Below are 18,546 nucleotides of genomic sequence, written 5' to 3' on the forward strand. Positions count from 1 at the left end.
GTGTCCCTCTATCTGTGTGTGTGTGTGTCCCTCTATCTGTGTGTGTGTGTGTGTGTCCCTCTATCTGTGTGTGTGTGTGTGTGTGTGTGTGTCCCTCTGTGTGTGTGTGTGTGTGTCCCTCTGTGTGTGTGTGTGTGTGTCCCTCTGTGTGTGTGTGTGTGTGTCCCTCTGTGTGTGTGTGTGTGTGTCCCTCTATCTGTGTGTGTGTGTGTCCCTCTATCTGTGTGTGTGTGTGTCCCTCTATCTGTGTGTGTGTGTGTCCCTCTATCTGTGTGTGTGTGTGTCCCTCTATCTGTGTGTGTGTGTGTCCCTCTATCTGTGTGTGTGTGTGTCCCTCTATCTGTGTGTGTGTGTGTCCCTCTATCTGTGTGTGTGTGTGTCCCTCTATCTGTGTGTGTGTGTGTCCCTCTATCTGTGTGTGTGTGTGTCCCTCTATCTGTGTGTGTGTGTGTCCCTCTATCTGTGTGTGTGTGTGTCCCTCTATCTGTGTGTGTGTGTGTCCCTCTATCTGTGTGTGTGTGTGTCCCTCTATCTGTGTGTGTGTGTGTCCCTCTATCTGTGTGTGTGTGTGTCCCTCTATCTGTGTGTGTGTGTGTCCCTCTATCTGTGTGTGTGTGTGTCCCTCTATCTGTGTGTGTGTGTGTCCCTCTATCTGTGTGTGTGTGTGTCCCTCTATCTGTGTGTGTGTGTGTCCCTCTATCTGTGTGTGTGTGTGTCCCTCTATCTGTGTGTGTGTGTGTCCCTCTATCTGTGTGTGTGTGTGTCCCTCTATCTGTGTGTGTGTGTGTCCCTCTATCTGTGTGTGTGTGTGTCCCTCTATCTGTGTGTGTGTGTGTCCCTCTATCTGTGTGTGTGTGTGTCCCTCTATCTGTGTGTGTGTGTCCCTCTATCTGTGTGTGTGTGTGTGTGTGTGTGTCCCTCTATCTGTGTGTGTGTGTGTCCCTCTATCTGTGTGTGTGTGTGTCCCTCTATCTGTGTGTGTGTGTGTGTGTGTGTGTCCCTCTATCTGTGTGTGTGTGTGTCCCTCTATCTGTGTGTGTGTGTGTCCCTCTATCTGTGTGTGTGTGTGTCCCTCTATCTGTGTGTGTGTGTGTGTGTGTCCCTCTATCTGTGTGTGTGTGTGTGTGTGTGTGTCCCTCTATCTGTGTGTGTGTGTGTCCCTCTATCTGTGTGTGTGTGTGTCCCTCTATCTGTGTGTGTGTGTGTCCCTCTATCTGTGTGTGTGTGTGTCCCTCTATCTGTGTGTGTGTGTGTGTGTGTCCCTCTATCTGTGTGTGTGTGTGTGTGTGTGTGTCCCTCTATCTGTGTGTGTGTGTGTCCCTCTATCTGTGTGTGTGTGTGTCCCTCTATCTGTGTGTGTGTGTGTCCCTCTATCTGTGTGTGTGTATGTCCCTCTATCTGTGTGTGTGTGTGTCCCTCTATCTGTGTGTGTGTGTGTCCCTCTATCTGTGTGTGTGTGTGTCCCTCTATCTGTGTGTGTGTGTGTCCCTCTATCTGTGTGTGTGTGTGTCCCTCTATCTGTGTGTGTGTGTGTCCCTCTATCTGTGTGTGTGTGTGTCCCTCTATCTGTGTGTGTGTGTGTCCCTCTATCTGTGTGTGTGTGTGTCCCTCTATCTGTGTGTGTGTGTGTCCCTCTATCTGTGTGTGTGTGTCCCTCTATCTGTGTGTGTGTGTGTCCCTCTATCTGTGTGTGTGTGTGTCCCTCTATCTGTGTGTGTGTGTGTCCCTCTATCTGTGTGTGTGTGTGTCCCTCTATCTGTGTGTGTGTGTCCCTCTATCTGTGTGTGTGTGTGTCCCTCTATCTGTGTGTGTGTGTGTCCCTCTATCTGTGTGTGTGTGTCCCTCTATCTGTGTGTGTGTGTCCCTCTATCTGTGTGTGTGTGTGTCCCTCTATCTGTGTGTGTGTGTGTCCCTCTATCTGTGTGTGTGTGTGTCCCTCTATCTGTGTGTGTGTGTGTGTCCCTCTATCTGTGTGTGTGTGTGTCCCTCTATCTGTGTGTGTGTGTGTCCCTCTATCTGTGTGTGTGTGTGTCCCTCTCTGTGTGTGTGTGTGTCCCTCTATCTGTGTGTGTGTGTGTGTGTGTCCCTCTATCTGTGTGTGTGTGTGTCCCTCTATCTGTGTGTGTGTGTGTGTCCCTCTCTGTGTGTGTGTGTGTGTCCCTCTCTGTGTGTGTGTGTGTCCCTCTCTGTGTGTGTGTGTGTGTCCCTCTCTGTGTGTGTGTGTGTGTCCCTCTGTGTGTGTGTGTGTGTCCCTCTATCTGTGTGTGTGTGTGTGTCCCTCTATCTGTGTGTGTGTGTGTGTCCCTCTATCTGTGTGTGTGTGTGTCCCTCTATCTGTGTGTGTGTGTGTGTCCCTCTATCTGTGTGTGTGTGTGTGTCCCTCTATCTGTGTGTGTGTGTGTGTCCCTCTATCTGTGTGTGTGTGTGTGTCCCTCTATCTGTGTGTGTGTGTGTGTCCCTCTATCTGTGTGTGTGTGTGTGTCCCTCTATCTGTGTGTGTGTGTGTGTCCCTCTATCTGTGTGTGTGTGTGTGTCCCTCTATCTGTGTGTGTGTGTGTGTCCCTCTATCTGTGTGTGTGTGTGTGTGTCCCTCTATCTGTGTGTGTGTGTGTGTGTGTGTGTCCCTCTATCTGTGTGTGTGTGTGTGTCCCTCTATCTGTGTGTGTGTGTGTGTGTGTGTGTCCCTCTATCTGTGTGTGTGTGTGTGTCCCTCTATCTGTGTGTGTGTGTGTGTCCCTCTATCTGTGTGTGTGTGTGTGTCCCTCTATCTGTGTGTGTGTGTGTGTCCCTCTATCTGTGTGTGTGTGTGTGTGTCCCTCTATCTGTGTGTGTGTGTGTGTCCCTCTATCTGTGTGTGTGTGTGTGTCCCTCTATCTGTGTGTGTGTGTGTGTGTCCCTCTATCTGTGTGTGTGTGTGTGTGTCCCTCTATCTGTGTGTGTGTGTGTGTGTCCCTCTATCTGTGTGTGTGTGTGTGTGTCCCTCTATCTGTGTGTGTGTGTGTCCCTCTATCTGTGTGTGTGTGTGTGTGTCCCTCTATCTGTGTGTGTGTGTGTGTCCCTCTATCTGTGTGTGTGTGTGTCCCTCTATCTGTGTGTGTGTGTGTCCCTCTATCTGTGTGTGTGTGTGTGTCCCTCTATCTGTGTGTGTGTGTGTGTGTGTCCCTCTATCTGTGTGTGTGTGTGTGTGTGTCCCTCTATCTGTGTGTGTGTGTGTGTCCCTCTATCTGTGTGTGTGTGTGTGTCCCTCTATCTGTGTGTGTGTGTGTGTCCCTCTATCTGTGTGTGTGTGTGTGTCCCTCTATCTGTGTGTGTGTGTGTGTCCCTCTATCTGTGTGTGTGTGTGTGTGTGTCCCTCTATCTGTGTGTGTGTCCCTCTATCTGTGTGTGTGTCCCTCTATCTGTGTGTGTGTCCCTCTATCTGTGTGTGTGTGTGTGTGTCCCTCTATCTGTGTGTGTGTGTGTGTGTGTGTCCCTCTATCTGTGTGTGTGTGTGTGTGTGTCCCTCTATCTGTGTGTGTGTCCCTCTATCTGTGTGTGTGTGTGTGTGTCCCTCTATCTGTGTGTGTGTGTGTGTGTGTGTCCCTCTATCTGTGTGTGTGTGTGTGTCCCTCTATCTGTGTGTGTGTCCCTCTATCTGTGTGTGTGTGTGTCCCTCTATCTGTGTGTGTGTGTGTCCCTCTATCTGTGTGTGTGTGTGTCCCTCTATCTGTGTGTGTGTGTGTGTGTCCCTCTATCTGTGTGTGTGTGTGTGTGTGTGTGTGTGTCCCTCTATCTGTGTGTGTGTGTGTGTCCCTCTATCTGTGTGTGTGTCCCTCTATCTGTGTGTGTGTGTGTCCCTCTATCTGTGTGTGTGTGTGTGTGTGTCCCTCTATCTGTGTGTGTGTGTGTGTGTGTGTCCCTCTATCTGTGTGTGTGTGTGTGTGTGTGTGTGTGTCCCTCTATCTGTGTGTGTGTGTGTGTGTCCCTCTATCTGTGTGTGTGTGTGTGTCCCTCTATCTGTGTGTGTGTGTGTGTCCCTCTATCTGTGTGTGTGTGTGTGTGTCCCTCTATCTGTGTGTGTGTGTGTGTGTCCCTCTATCTGTGTGTGTGTGTGTGTGTCCCTCTATCTGTGTGTGTGTGTCCCTCTATCTGTGTGTGTGTGTCCCTCTATCTGTGTGTGTGTGTCCCTCTATCTGTGTGTGTGTGTCCCTCTATCTGTGTGTGTGTGTCCCTCTATCTGTGTGTGTGTGTGTGTGTCCCTCTATCTGTGTGTGTGTGTGTGTGTGTGTGTGTGTCCCTCTATCTGTGTGTGTGTGTGTGTCCCTCTATCTGTGTGTGTGTGTGTCCCTCTATCTGTGTGTGTGTGTGTGTGTCCCTCTATCTGTGTGTGTGTGTGTGTGTCCCTCTATCTGTGTGTGTGTGTGTGTCCCTCTATCTGTGTGTGTGTGTGTGTGTCCCTCTATCTGTGTGTGTGTGTCCCTCTGTGTGTGTGTGTGTGTGTCCCTCTATCTGTGTGTGTGTGTGTGTGTCCCTCTATCTGTGTGTGTGTGTGTGTGTCCCTCTATCTGTGTGTGTGTGTGTGTGTGTGTGTGTGTCCCTCTATCTGTGTGTGTGTGTGTGTGTGTGTGTGTCCCTCTATCTGTGTGTGTGTGTGTGTGTGTCCCTCTATCTGTGTGTGTGTGTGTGTGTCCCTCTATCTGTGTGTGTGTGTGTCCCTCTATCTGTGTGTGTGTGTGTCCCTCTATCTGTGTGTGTGTCCCTCTATCTGTGTGTGTGTGTCCCTCTATCTGTGTGTGTGTGTGTGTGTGTCCCTCTATCTGTGTGTGTGTGTGTGTGTGTCCCTCTATCTGTGTGTGTGTGTGTCCCTCTATCTGTGTGTGTGTCCCTCTATCTGTGTGTGTGTCCCTCTATCTGTGTGTGTGTCCCTCTATCTGTGTGTGTGTCCCTCTATCTGTGTGTGTGTCCCTCTATCTGTGTGTGTGTCCCTCTATCTGTGTGTGTGTCCCTCTATCTGTGTGTATGTGTGTGTCCCTCTATCTGTGTGTGTGTGTGTGTGTCCCTCTATCTGTGTGTGTGTGTGTGTGTGTGTGTGTCCCTCTATGTGTGTGTGTGTGTGTCCCTCTATCTGTGTGTGTGTATGTGTGTGTCCCTCTATCTGTGTGTGTGTGTGTGTGTCCCTCTATCTGTGTGTGTGTGTGTGTGTGTGTGTGTCCCTCTATGTGTGTGTGTGTGTGTCCCTCTATCTGTGTGTGTGTATGTGTGTGTCCCTCTATCTGTGTGTGTGTGTGTGTGTCCCTCTATCTGTGTGTGTGTGTGTGTGTGTGTGTGTCCCTCTATGTGTGTGTGTGTGTGTCCCTCTATCTGTGTGTGTGTGTGTGTGTGTCCCTCTATCTGTGTGTGTGTGTGTGTGTGTCCCTCTATCTGTGTGTGTGTGTGTGTGTGTCCCTCTATCTGTGTGTGTGTGTGTGTGTGTCCCTCTATCTGTGTGTGTGTGTGTGTGTGTGTGTGTCCCTCTATCTGTGTGTGTGTGTCCCTCTATCTGTGTGTGTGTGTGTCCCTCTATCTGTGTGTGTGTGTGTGTGTGTGTGTGTGTCCCTCTATCTGTGTGTGTGTGTCCCTCTATCTGTGTGTGTGTGTGTCCCTCTATCTGTGTGTGTGTGTGTCCCTCTATCTGTGTGTGTGTGTCCCTCTATCTGTGTGTGTGTGTGTCCCTCTATCTGTGTGTGTGTGTGTCCCTCTATCTGTGTGTGTGTGTGTCCCTCTATCTGTGTGTGTGTGTGTGTGTCCCTCTATCTGTGTGTGTGTGTGTGTCCCTCTATCTGTGTGTGTGTGTGTCCCTCTATCTGTGTGTGTGTGTGTCCCTCTATCTGTGTGTGTGTGTGTCTGTCCCTCTATCTGTGTGTGTGTGTGTGTGTGTCCCTCTATCTGTGTGTGTGTGTGTGTGTCCCTCTATCTGTGTGTGTGTGTGTGTGTCCCTCTATCTGTGTGTGTGTGTGTGTGTCCCTCTATCTGTGTGTGTGTGTGTGTGTGTCCCTCTATCTGTGTGTGTGTGTGTGTGTGTGTCCCTCTATCTGTGTGTGTGTGTGTGTGTGTGTGTCCCTCTATCTGTGTGTGTGTGTGTGTGTGTGTCCCTCTATCTGTGTGTGTGTGTGTCCCTCTATCTGTGTGTGTGTGTGTCCCTCTATCTGTGTGTGTGTGTGTGTCCCTCTATCTGTGTGTGTGTGTGTGTCCCTCTATCTGTGTGTGTGTGTGTGTCCCTCTATCTGTGTGTGTGTGTGTCCCTCTATCTGTGTGTGTGTGTGTCCCTCTATCTGTGTGTGTGTGTGTGTGTGTCCCTCTATCTGTGTGTGTGTGTGTGTGTCCCTCTATCTGTGTGTGTGTGTGTGTGTGTGTCCCTCTATCTGTGTGTGTGTGTGTCCCTCTATCTGTGTGTGTGTGTGTGTCCCTCTATCTGTGTGTGTGTGTGTGTCCCTCTATCTGTGTGTGTGTGTGTGTCCCTCTATCTGTGTGTGTGTGTGTGTCCCTCTATCTGTGTGTGTGTGTGTCCCTCTATCTGTGTGTGTGTGTGTCCCTCTATCTGTGTGTGTGTGTGTCCCTCTATCTGTGTGTGTGTGTCCCTCTATCTGTGTGTGTGTGTGTCCCTCTATCTGTGTGTGTGTGTGTCCCTCTATCTGTGTGTGTGTGTCCCTCTATCTGTGTGTGTGTGTGTCCCTCTATCTGTGTGTGTGTGTGTCCCTCTATCTGTGTGTGTGTGTGTCCCTCTATCTGTGTGTGTGTGTGTCCCTCTATCTGTGTGTGTGTGTGTCCCTCTATCTGTGTGTGTGTGTGTCCCTCTATCTGTGTGTGTGTGTGTCCCTCTATCTGTGTGTGTGTGTGTCCCTCTATCTGTGTGTGTGTGTGTCCCTCTATCTGTGTGTGTGTGTGTGTGTCCCTCTATCTGTGTGTGTGTGTGTCCCTCTATCTGTGTGTGTGTGTGTGTGTCCCTCTATCTGTGTGTGTGTGTGTGTGTCCCTCTATCTGTGTGTGTGTGTGTGTGTCCCTCTATCTGTGTGTGTGTGTGTGTGTCCCTCTATCTGTGTGTGTGTGTGTGTGTCCCTCTATCTGTGTGTGTGTGTGTGTGTCCCTCTATCTGTGTGTGTGTGTGTGTGTCCCTCTATCTGTGTGTGTGTGTGTGTGTGTCCCTCTATCTGTGTGTGTGTGTGTGTCCCTCTATCTGTGTGTGTGTGTGTGTGTGTCCCTCTATCTGTGTGTGTGTGTCCCTCTATCTGTGTGTGTGTGTCCCTCTATCTGTGTGTGTGTGTCCCTCTATCTGTGTGTGTGTGTGTGTGTCCCTCTCTGTGTGTGTGTGTGTGTGTGTCCCTCTATCTGTGTGTGTGTGTGTGTCCCTCTATCTGTGTGTGTGTGTGTGTCCCTCTATCTCTGTGTGTGTGTGTGTGTGTCCCTCTATCTCTGTGTGTGTGTGTGTGTCCCTCTATCTCTGTGTGTGTGTGTGTGTGTGTGTCTCTATCTCTGTGTGTGTGTGTGTGTGTGTGTGTCTCTATCTCTGTGTGTGTGTGTGTGTGTGTGTCCCTCTATCTCTGTGTGTGTGTGTGTGTGTGAGAGTGTGTCCCTCTATCTGTGTGTGTGTGTGTGTGTCCCTCTATCTGTGTGTGTGTGTGTGTGTCCCTCTATCTGTGTGTGTGTGTGTGTGTGTCCCTCTATCTGTGTGTGTGTGTGTGTCCCTCTATCTGTGTGTGTGTGTGTGTGTGTGTGTCCCTCTATCTGTGTGTGTGTGTCCCTCTATCTGTGTGTGTGTGTCCCTCTATCTGTGTGTGTGTGTCCCTCTATCTGTGTGTGTGTGTGTGTGTCCCTCTCTGTGTGTGTGTGTGTGTGTGTCCCTCTATCTGTGTGTGTGTGTGTGTCCCTCTATCTGTGTGTGTGTGTGTGTCCCTCTATCTCTGTGTGTGTGTGTGTGTGTCCCTCTATCTCTGTGTGTGTGTGTGTGTCCCTCTATCTCTGTGTGTGTGTGTGTGTGTGTGTCTCTATCTCTGTGTGTGTGTGTGTGTGTGTGTGTCTCTATCTCTGTGTGTGTGTGTGTGTGTGTGTCCCTCTATCTCTGTGTGTGTGTGTGTGTGTGAGAGTGTGTCCCTCTATCTCTGTGTGTGTGTGTGTGTGTGAGAGTGTGTCCCTCTATCTCTGTGTGTGTGTGTGTGTGTGTGTGTGTGTGTGTCCCTCTATCTGTGTGTGTGTGTCCCTCTATCTGTGTGTGTGTGTCCCTCTATCTGTGTGTGTGTGTCCCTCTGTCTGTGTGTGTGTCCCTCTGTCTGTGTGTGTGTCCCTCTGTGTGTGTGTCCCTCTGTGTGTGTGTGTGTGTGTGTCCCTCTATCTGTGTGTGTCCCTCTATCTGTGTGTGTCCCTCTATCTGTGTGTGTCCCTCTATCTCTGTGTGTGTGTGTGTGTGTGTGTGTGTGTGTGTCCCTCTATCTGTGTGTGTCTCTGTGTATGCCCCCGCTGAAAGAGGTTACAACCAGTATTGTATTATGGGAAAGTCTGGTGTTAAAGGTCACCATACCGATCACATTGTTCTCCTCCTTTTAAACACAACTCCGAACACTGTATTTGTCTCATCTATTATTATTATTATTATTAATAATAATAATAATAATAATAATAATAGTAATAATAATAATATTAATTGTATTTTTTCCATCTTGTCAAGGTCGCGAGGATGTCGGACGAGGATTCGCGTGCCGGCTCTAGTTCTTCCTCCTCTTCTTCGTCGTCGTCTTCGTCGTCGTCGTCCTCTGTCCGTCAGCAGTCGGAGAAAGACACACCTAGCAAGAAACGAGAGAGCAAAGTCAGCGTGAACAAAAACTCCAAACTCCTGTCAACCAGCGCCAAAAGGTCAGTGCATGGACCTGCTGAAATCGTCACTAACCGCTTTATCCTGGTGCATTCGAAGCCCCCAGTCCCGGGAATACCGTGTGTGAGACGGCAGCGCACCCTGGATGGCGCAACGTGTATACACAAACACGTTCACGCTTACGAGTGGGAGGAAACCCACACGCAGACGGTCCCCCGAGTTCAGGGTCAAAGTAGGGATCGTGGAGGTGCGACGTGGCAGTGCTACTCGTGCCGACCACCTCCTGAAGAAACGTATTAGAGTCCCTCTGTCTTCTCAGAGAAGACGTGTAAATTCACAAACACTCGAGCTGTAACATTTAGTGGAAGGTAATTGATTCACACTGTCCTCTATATAGCATTCATGAGTGTTTGAATAGGACACGTGTAGCTGCTCTACGTCCCGCCACCCTGAAACGTTGCATTCAATGACCGCACGGCATCAACCAGCACGTTTATCTTTATTCCCGCGGGAGCGTGGCGGTTATCTAACGCACTGACGTAACAGGAGTCTGCTAGCGCGTTTACAATGGCGTTTTAATAGGAGAACGTTTCCAAACGTGAGTGATTACTGTCTGGTTTTGCTCCTAGCTCCTAAAAACAAGAGAGCAGGAGCTTGGTTTCTCACTCGCAGGGTTGAGTTATTTTCCTGTCCACAAAGTTGATTGGACAAGCAGCCTTCCAGGAGTGTTGATGTTTAGCAGAACAACGCTGGGACATTATCTGTTTCACTCCACTTGTGTGTTCGCTTCGTAAAAGTCCAATTCCAGCAATATTTTTGCTACACTGAAACGTTACTACACTTACTACGGGTTATCAGTTGGTCTGTGCGTTGGCGTGGCAACGCGCAACGCTCTATCCAGACGCGTGTTCTTTGGGATTTGTTTTCATCAAATGAAACGTGACGTGTGGCCGTATGTTACCTGACGTGCCGGATGCTTTGTGTTAATTTCTTGTTTACATAAAGGCAGTATTTGCACTTAACCATGCAGTCGTACTGAATTTCAGCAGGTCATCATGTCCGTGCTGATCTTCAGAACAGCAGCACTCTCGCTCGGGAGAGTTCGCTTAAATACGACACAGTTGTGCCGGGTCACAAGAGAGACTCGGTTGGTAAAGATGTCCGAGACGATGAGCGCGGAAGTTTTTGAACCAAGTGCTAAATCCCCCTGGCGCTACCGTCAGCAGGTCGTCGAGCGGTCGAATTGCGGGTTATGTAGGATAGCGTTTAATTAAAGTGACGATAGGCCGACTTGTCATGGAAGGAAGTTTGTGCTAAAAATGTCGACTTCATTACAAAATAAATCTTTGATGCCATTTAAAATGGTGTTAATTAAAAAATAAATAAATAAATTGCCTTGCTGCATGATGACGTTCCTCTCGGTTAGATTGGATGCATTTCTCTGTAAATTGTCTTGAGTTACTTCATCAATAAAGATTAGTGAGACTGTTCCAGAAGCAGCCATGCAAGCCCAAGCCATGGCACTACCTCCACCATGCTTGACTGATGAGCTTGTATAGTTTGGATCGTGAGCAGATCTTTTCTTTCTCTGCACTTTGGCCTTTAAATCACTTCTGTAGAGGTTAATCTTGGTTCCAGAACTGTTGTGGCTCATCTCCGTGTTTCTTTGTGAATTCCAATCTGGCTTTCTGATTCTTACTGCCGATGAGTGAGTGGTTTGCACCTTGTGGCATGACCTCTGTATTTCTGCTCTCGAAGTGTTCTTCAAATGGTGGATTAAGACGTCTTCACCGCTGCACTGTGGAGGTTGTTGATGTCACTGACTGTGTTTGGGTTTTTCTTCACAGCTCTCACAATGTATCCTGTTCTGTGTCTGTCAGTGCACCAGAGTCTTCTTTATTCAGTACGTCCCAAATCGTCGCGTTTGCTTTGAAAATGCATCAAATTATCGACGAAAGAGGTTTAAACTAAAAAACGTCGACTCTTTCGTTGCAATAGCACCCTAGGACGCCGTTTAAAACGCTGTGTTAATTATAAGGATTAACGTGCTGGTCGTTCAGGGTGAATTTCTCCTTTTAACATGTTTCATCGCAAGCCATTCCAACACCGGAGAGAACTCTGACCAGATCAGACCATAAAAAGGCATAAGAGAAAACAGCAACTCTTGATCGTCTCACAGGCATGTAACGAGCAGGGCCAGACGTTACAGCACGACGTCCTCCTAAAATCATAATCTTTTAAAGTTCTGATGCACATGACGCTGTAGAAAGTCTATCAAGACTTAAACCAGGTCCGGATTAATAGCTTCAGTGTTTAAAGAACAGCGTGTCTGAGATCAGAACGTTTTGAAGGATCAGTGTGTGTGTATGGGTTTTAATCGTGTTTTTATTTATTTATTTATTTATTTATTTATTTATTTTATAAACAGGATTCAGAAAGAGCTAGCTGATATCATGTTGGATCCACCACCAAACTGCAGGTAAGTGCACCTTCTTACTTTTCCAGAACAGTACATTTTGTAATGAAATGTTCTTTGGGTAGTTAACAATGTTTTTTTCTATAAAGCGTGCTAGATTTTAATCCTTATTTACTGAGAGCGTCGTTACACTTGGAAATCTTAACACTGACGTGTAAAGATGATCTCAAAAGTCACGATGTCTGGAACGACCCTCACACGTGTAAGAGCACACTCGATCCGCACGAATCACGAGGGACGTATAGAAGGATACAGCTATACATCCCTCATGATTCGTGTGGATCGAGTGTGCTCACGCTCATGTGAGGGTCATCTAGATAATCTTTCCTTTTCTTTTCTTTTCTTTTTTTCTCTTTTCCTTTTCCATATTTGTATCGCAGGGGGAATTAGAAACGAATCGCTAGCTTTGGAGGTTGGCTGGCAGCTCATCAGCTGTTTCTGATTATGGTGTGAAAGTGGGGGGAATAGGAAGTGCAGATGCGTAGCTTTTGCTGTACTTTAAAAGAACTGCTGAGGTGTGTGTGAAAGGAGCCAGGTTTGGAGGGCATTTGAGATCTTTATCTGATCTAGGACCACCTGAAAGTGGGTCAGATCTGAATTGGTGTTGATGCAGCTTAAACAAAAATCAGATTCAAATCATATTGTGCCACTTCAGCTTTTAAGATGAAAGTAGTTTGAGTGGAGCGTGAAAGGATTAACGTCTGGGAGATGATGACCACGATGCGCTGGTCCACAAGCTCAAGTGTTTCTCTTTCAGCATTATTGTTTTTTGATTTGTTTGTTTTTTTGCCAGGTGTTGACTGAAATTTTTTTTTTTTTTTTTTTTAATTATAATTATTATTTATTTATTTATTTTCTGGGTTGAGTTTTTTGGAGGTCACTGGCAACTTGCTATCTCTGTTCTTTCTCCTCATAGCCAGGGTGCTGATACTCTACACAGACATGTCACTACTCTCTGAAATGACTTCCTGTGTTTGTTCCCACCATGAATTAACAATGCGCTCGAGGAGCCGTGTCGAAGTGCGCTGGGTTTCCTGTTTTCTGGCTTGTTGTTGTGTTGAAACCTGCCGCACTGTGTCATGTGTGTCGTCTGTTTAGATCATGCTGAGCCAAAATCATTTACACACAAGCAAACCCCATTTACACCAGGGTGTCTTATTTTAGCTTTTTTTTTTTTTTTTTTTTTTTTTTTTTTTTTTTTTTTCTCCTTCCACTCGGCTCTGTTTTCAGCTCGCTTCTTCATAACCTCGTTCACTTTACATTCATGCCTCTGTCGAATGTAAATTGACCATAAAGGGCTTCGGTAATAGCCGTGAGGCTGGATTTCACTACCTCTTGTTGGTGAATTTACGTTGCACTTCCAGCTTAAGGTTGTGTCCTTTCCACACGTCAACACAAGCGCAGGACTCGAGCTGCTGCTGAAAGGTGCCTACCATCAGAATGCCATTTTGGTTCTGCTGGTGTTACATTTTACAAATATGTAGGCCTTGAGCACTTTAAACATGAGTAAATACAGCCTGTGTCCATGTTTCAGGTAATTCACATCAGATAAATCCTCTCAACAACACATAATGACTTTTTTTTTTATATATATATATATATCTATCTCCACAATAATATACTTTGAAAATCATGTAATTTTGTGCTGAAGTGTAAATCCATTTAATATCTCGTACATAAAACTTTTTTTTTTTTTTTTTTTTTTTTCTCAAATGAGTTTTCAAGTGATTTAATTGAACCTAAACCTAATTAATGTAACAATTTCAAGTACTTCTGTTTAATTTGGGTTGGGTGTGTGGGGTTTTTTTTTATTTTTTTAATTTTTTTTTTTTTTTTTTTTTTTTTTTTTTTAAATTTTGAACGCAGATTCTCCCCCATGGACAACAGATTTCCAATAAAACCCTCAAAATTGTCTGTCGGCTTGAAAGGCCACTGGAAGTAAATAAAACACAGCTGCGTAAACTTTTATTTATTTACGTATGGAGCCATTTCAAATGAATCGCAAAAATTAACGTGCTCATTTTAACAGCATGAATTCTTCTCAGACTCCTACATAGTTTAAAAATATATATTAGTGTACACATTGTTAATTTACTCAACACTCGAACACATTCACCTCCGAAACATTTGAACCATTCGACAAGTTCCACATGATCTGAATTTCCCAAAGATTGCAGGAAGAAAAGTGCATTCTCTTTTTTTTTTTTTTTTTTTTCTTTTCTTTTTTTTTTTCAATTGTGTTTTTTTTTTTTTTTTTTTTAAATTGATCACTTTCAGCTTACAACACTTACTTAAATTTTATAAAATGAAAGTAAATTAAGTTTTTTTTTTTTTTTTTTTAAATGATTCTATAAGTATTCTATAAAAGTCTTGGACAGTCATGGAGTGTTGGCTGTCTGTGAAAATCAGCCGTGGGTCATGTTCGTATTAACAGTCTTTGGACTGGTTATGTGAGGAGAGCCGTCTGCATGCTGATGACTCCTGCTGTGTGTTCTGCTGGTGTCTGGACCTTGACACAAGAACAGAGTAGGTAGTTAGCTGCGGCGTCTTAAAATTCTTGCTGAGGCGGGGTGTGTGTGTGTGTGTGTGTGTGTGTGTGTGTGTGTGTGTGTGTGTGTGTGTGTGTTACTCGAATTTCAAGTCAAGTAAGTTCTTATCATGTACCGATGTAACCTTAGGAACGAAATATAGCTTCCCCAGAGTAGATACGAGAATAGGACAAGATATCGGACTAGAGGATAAGCGGCACAGCACAAGTCAGTAAATGGAATAGATAGACTGCATAAGGTCGACAAACTATACAGTAAACACCTACAGAAACTAGAGATGATGCAATACCACGCTGTCTTTTTTCCAAAAGTGATGCTGAAAGCCTGAGCGCGGTATAATATAATATAAAATTAAATACGTTTATGTACTACGCTTCTAAATGATTGTGTAAGTAAAGCACCGGGGGTGGGGGATATCATAACTTAAAAAACATGATGCCCAAAACCCACATTTAAAAAAAAAATTTAAGTTAAACTCTTTGACACAGACTCTTGCGATGCAAATATTTGAAATAAGTATAAAGTATCCGTATAATATAAATCAATCCGAACAAAAAACACTCGCGTCTCTTATACTGAAACGTTTCTAGTTTAAAAAAAAAACAACAAAAACAAAAAAAACAAACACAATCTTTTCCAAATCCAGTCTTTATCATTCGTTAGAGGATCGGATTAAACTCCTTCCGTGCTATGTAGGGCTGGGCGACATGATTTAAAAAATCCATATCGTGACCAATTACGTCACGATACACTTGTGATATACCGCGTGTATCGAGATGTCTTTTTAAAATGCATTTAAGAAATGGTGTTTCTAAACATCATTTACGAACTCGATACGTATTTGATGCATTTTCCACTCGCTGATCTCTTTAAAATTGTAAAATATACATGTCTGCAGACACCCCCTTCCCCCGCCCCCCCGCCGCCTCCTTTTCAGTGTTATTAATTTAGAATTTTTAAATGCAGCATTAATGATCTGCTGGTGGTTTCTGAGGAGGCGTGTACTCTCGTGATCCCTAGTGTGCGTTGTAGAAATGTCTTGAACATCATGGCGTGATCATTTCATCATCTCGCCCACCTGTGGTGCCATCTCTACCTTTTTAGAATGTAGTTTTATTAAGCCATAATTAAGATAAAACGCTTCTTTTTGTTTCATGTTGCCACCTTCGTTCAGCTTCACTTTGGGAGTGAACTCCTGTCTTTAACTCTGCTAGTGTCTAGAGTTTGTGTGCGGGTGGACACACACACACGCGGCTCTACTGCTTCAGCTGCGGCGCTGGAAACCCTGCCGTCTGTCGTGGTTAATCTGCTGAGGCTTTAGCAGGTTATGATGCACAAGCGCGTACAGTCAGCGTGTGTGGTTTAGACGCTTTGGTCAGAGGTGGCTATTAGTGGGCGAAGTTGATGTTTTTGAGCTCCGTGAGTCTCGACCTCTTGTGCACTTCAAGAGCCGCTTCTTGCAGGCTTCACCCTGTGCTCTCGTCTTTGATCGTATCCTGTTCCTGATTGGTTTCCTGTTCACCGAAATCTCGTTGATGGATTTCACTTAAATTTGTTTTCCCTGTGTATTTAATTCAGCAGTCTGGCTGACTCACAAGTGTGTTGGTTTTTTTTTTTGTTTGTTTTTTTTTTGGGTCATGAAAGATTAGACGGTGCAGCCTGTGCAGGTGATGAAGATAATTATGCACAGCAGTTGCACAATGTGTTTATTTTTCCCTCGTGTGCTTTCTTTAATGCATCGCGGCTTTTATTACGTTAACGTTATTACTCTTGACCCATTTTTTTTATTTTCTTCTCTTATCCCTACTTCTCCGTTCCTTCTCTCTCGCTCTAGCACTTCTCTGCTTCTCCCACTCCGCTATCACCACTCAGCCTTTGCACTGGGTTTTATTCGTCTTTTCACGCGCACGCTAATTTATCCGCCTAGTGAAAACCGCTGTACAGCTACACTTGTGTGGTAAAACAATTTAATTGTCCCGTCACGATCTTAAGCATATTTGGATGGGATTCAAGTTACATGGGGTCCTGGGATAATTTTACAGGTGCTCCTCTGTGCCTTTTTTTTTTTTTTTTATTTCTTTCTTTCTTTATACCCCGTCCAGTTCGGCCGTGGAAATTACAAGCCGAATGACCTGTTTTCAGACAGACTCTGCTGTCGATTGATCATTTTAACAGGGATGCACTTGTCGATGATTTTTGTATGCAGACGTCACCTCAAAGATGTTTACCGCCTGCAGCCTGATTGAATTGGATGATCTAATCCAATCTGAACAGGGCTTTAGCCCAATAAAATAGCCAGCGACGTTTACCCCAGTTATATTCCATCATCTGCCAAACTTTATGCGTTTTACGGAGGCGCTCCACAGTTTAACATCAGCGTCCGTTCGTATGAGTGGTCACGGAAGAATACAAGCCAGCTGACGTACGAATCTGAAATAGTTTAGTCTCGCGCTGTCTGTCTCTCTGTGTGTGTGTGTGTGTGTGTGTGTGTGTGTGTCTCTCCCATCCCTCCATCTTTTTCCCCCTCGTGTGGATTTTGGCCGATGGGTGTCTGTCACACGTTTGGGATTCCTCCCATTCCAGCTCAGCAGGCTGGCTCAGGAGACCGGGACTGAAATTAAAAACAGTGTGCCGCCCTAATTGCCCTGCTTGTGCACTGTGTCGCTGAGCCCGGGGGTGTTTTCATAGGCCTTTCCTGTTTTCGCTCCTCCTCAGGGCCGAGCAGCTTGACGGGCTGCTTGTTGTCCAATAAAGTGCGAGTGTGTCTGTGTGTGCGTTTACAAAACCCCTGGGTGCCGTGACCTTTTGCATTGTAACGCTACAGTGAGCTAATGTTTATAGATGCAGTCAAAGCAGCAGCAGATCACCGACGCTGAGCTGAAAGACACGAGGGTGAAAATTGATCTAATGTTGGGGTTTTTTTTTTTTTGTTTGTTTTGTTTTCCTCTCTTAATGCAGATTCCTCTGATTCAATTCTCTGGATCTGTTTATCCTGGCAGACTTTTGTAGTGCTGTCGCTTGACGTTCTACAGAATTGTCTCAGAAATTCTCCCGTAATCAGGCGAGTTTGCGTGGCCACATGGTAATGGGTTTTGAGCGCTGGAGTCAGTCATGGGGGGGCACCCTGAGTATCGCGCTGCACCTGATGGTGTTACTCATCAAAGAAAGCTACTGAGAAACCTTCAGAGATTCTCCTCCTGTGCAAGATGTGAGGGAATATAGTCCATTTGTTGCATTTTATTTTCATGAAAGCATAATTATTTAAGAAGCAGTTAATGTTTTTATAAAAAAAAAAATTAAAAAAAAATTCTGGGTGCTCAGTCGATCTGAAACGACTTCACATGTTGTCTTTGTTACATTGTTTGCTTGCATGTAGAGATCAGATAACTCTGCAAAACCTCACGATTTACAAACAGCATCTTCCCGCAGCTTCACTGCTGTCCTACTGACTCCTCTCCATTCTCACCCACATGCACTTTAAACACATCCTGACTCACTTACAGGACTAGCATGTGTTTGCAGCGATTGGTCAGCTGTTATTTTGTAGGGAATAAGTAGCGTGTATTAACATTAAAACATCCTGTATTTACGTAGCAGTTTTCACTTCAACTCGAGACGTGAATGTGACTCATTCACACCAGATTTGAAAGTCGTTAAGTAAGATTTATGGTGATGGATTTGGTGTGTGGGGTATTTTTTTAAAAAATTTTTTTTTTTTTTTTCTCTTCCACTACAACACTTGAGTTTATAGGTAGCAGCCTTCAGGTCTGGTTCTCAAACTGGTGTCTGGGGAACTCTTCTCAGGAGCCGGAGAAGCCTAGCCAGGGCATCCTCCATTTTATTTCAAATTTTGATACAGTGGTGGAAATAACATCCCAATATTTATCGAAGATGTTGTTTTCCTTATGCTTTAGTTTGTTTGATTCCATCACTCGAGTTAAATGGGGTTTAGCCCCAACTTCAAGAGTCTTCAAAAAAATATCCAATGACCACTTTAATAAAGGGTTTAAAAATGGGTTTTGTCAATGGAAAGTTCAAGAATAAGTATTTACGGCTCCAATAAATAGGTAGGAAGTATTGTGTGTGTGTGTTATTTTTTTATTTATATATATATATATATATATATATATATATATATATATATATATATATATATATATATATATATATATATATATATATATATATATATGAGCCTCGTATTTAAAGTTGGAATTTATTTTATGAAAATAATCTATTTCGTTTGATTTTACTTACTTTGAGTCCGTCCCTCCAGGATTTCACAATTTTGCGATCACAGAAACGAACGCAAACTCGGCAATATTTGGAGGAGCTTGTAATTTTTTCGAAATTCTAGCAGATTTGGGCTAGGGGTACGCTGATCAGGATTTTTTGCAGCCGATCCTGATCGTTCAAGCTTTAAGTGATGTAAGCTTTCTGCTGACAGTCACTGACTTTTGTGGGGGGGGGTCCCCCCCCTTCTCTCTCTTCTCCCGCAGATAAATTTATACCACAGATGTTTGTTGCCTTGGATATATTATTTACAGTAATGTTGTAGATTGTTGTTGAATCAAATAAATAAGCACAACAAATATTCATGTTACGATGAACATTTTAATAGGCCTTTTAAAAATACCCCGCAAATGGTGAATGTTTCATTGTTTCTGGAGACCTTGTAATAATTCCACACTGGCGATGAC

The 18,546-nt window shown here is 44.9% G+C and overlaps 1 protein-coding gene across 2 annotated transcripts in view; it reads left to right on the top strand.

Annotated features, from left to right (window-relative positions):
• Positions 1–18,546, top strand: part of ube2e1 (ubiquitin-conjugating enzyme E2E 1) — a 33,494-nt gene that overhangs the window by 6,283 nt on the left and 8,665 nt on the right. For both annotated transcript variants that reach the window (XM_017481852.3, XM_017481853.3), the window contains exons 2-3: positions 8,678–8,862; positions 11,250–11,300. In XM_017481852.3, the coding sequence (XP_017337341.1) occupies positions 8,687–8,862; positions 11,250–11,300 (227 nt within the window). In that variant the 5' untranslated portion in view covers positions 8,678–8,686. The remainder of the gene's footprint in view (positions 1–8,677; positions 8,863–11,249; positions 11,301–18,546) is intronic.

Source organism: Ictalurus punctatus, chromosome 12 (assembly GCF_001660625.3).
Source record: "Ictalurus punctatus breed USDA103 chromosome 12, Coco_2.0, whole genome shotgun sequence".
Classification (NCBI taxonomy): domain Eukaryota; kingdom Metazoa; phylum Chordata; class Actinopteri; order Siluriformes; family Ictaluridae; genus Ictalurus; species Ictalurus punctatus.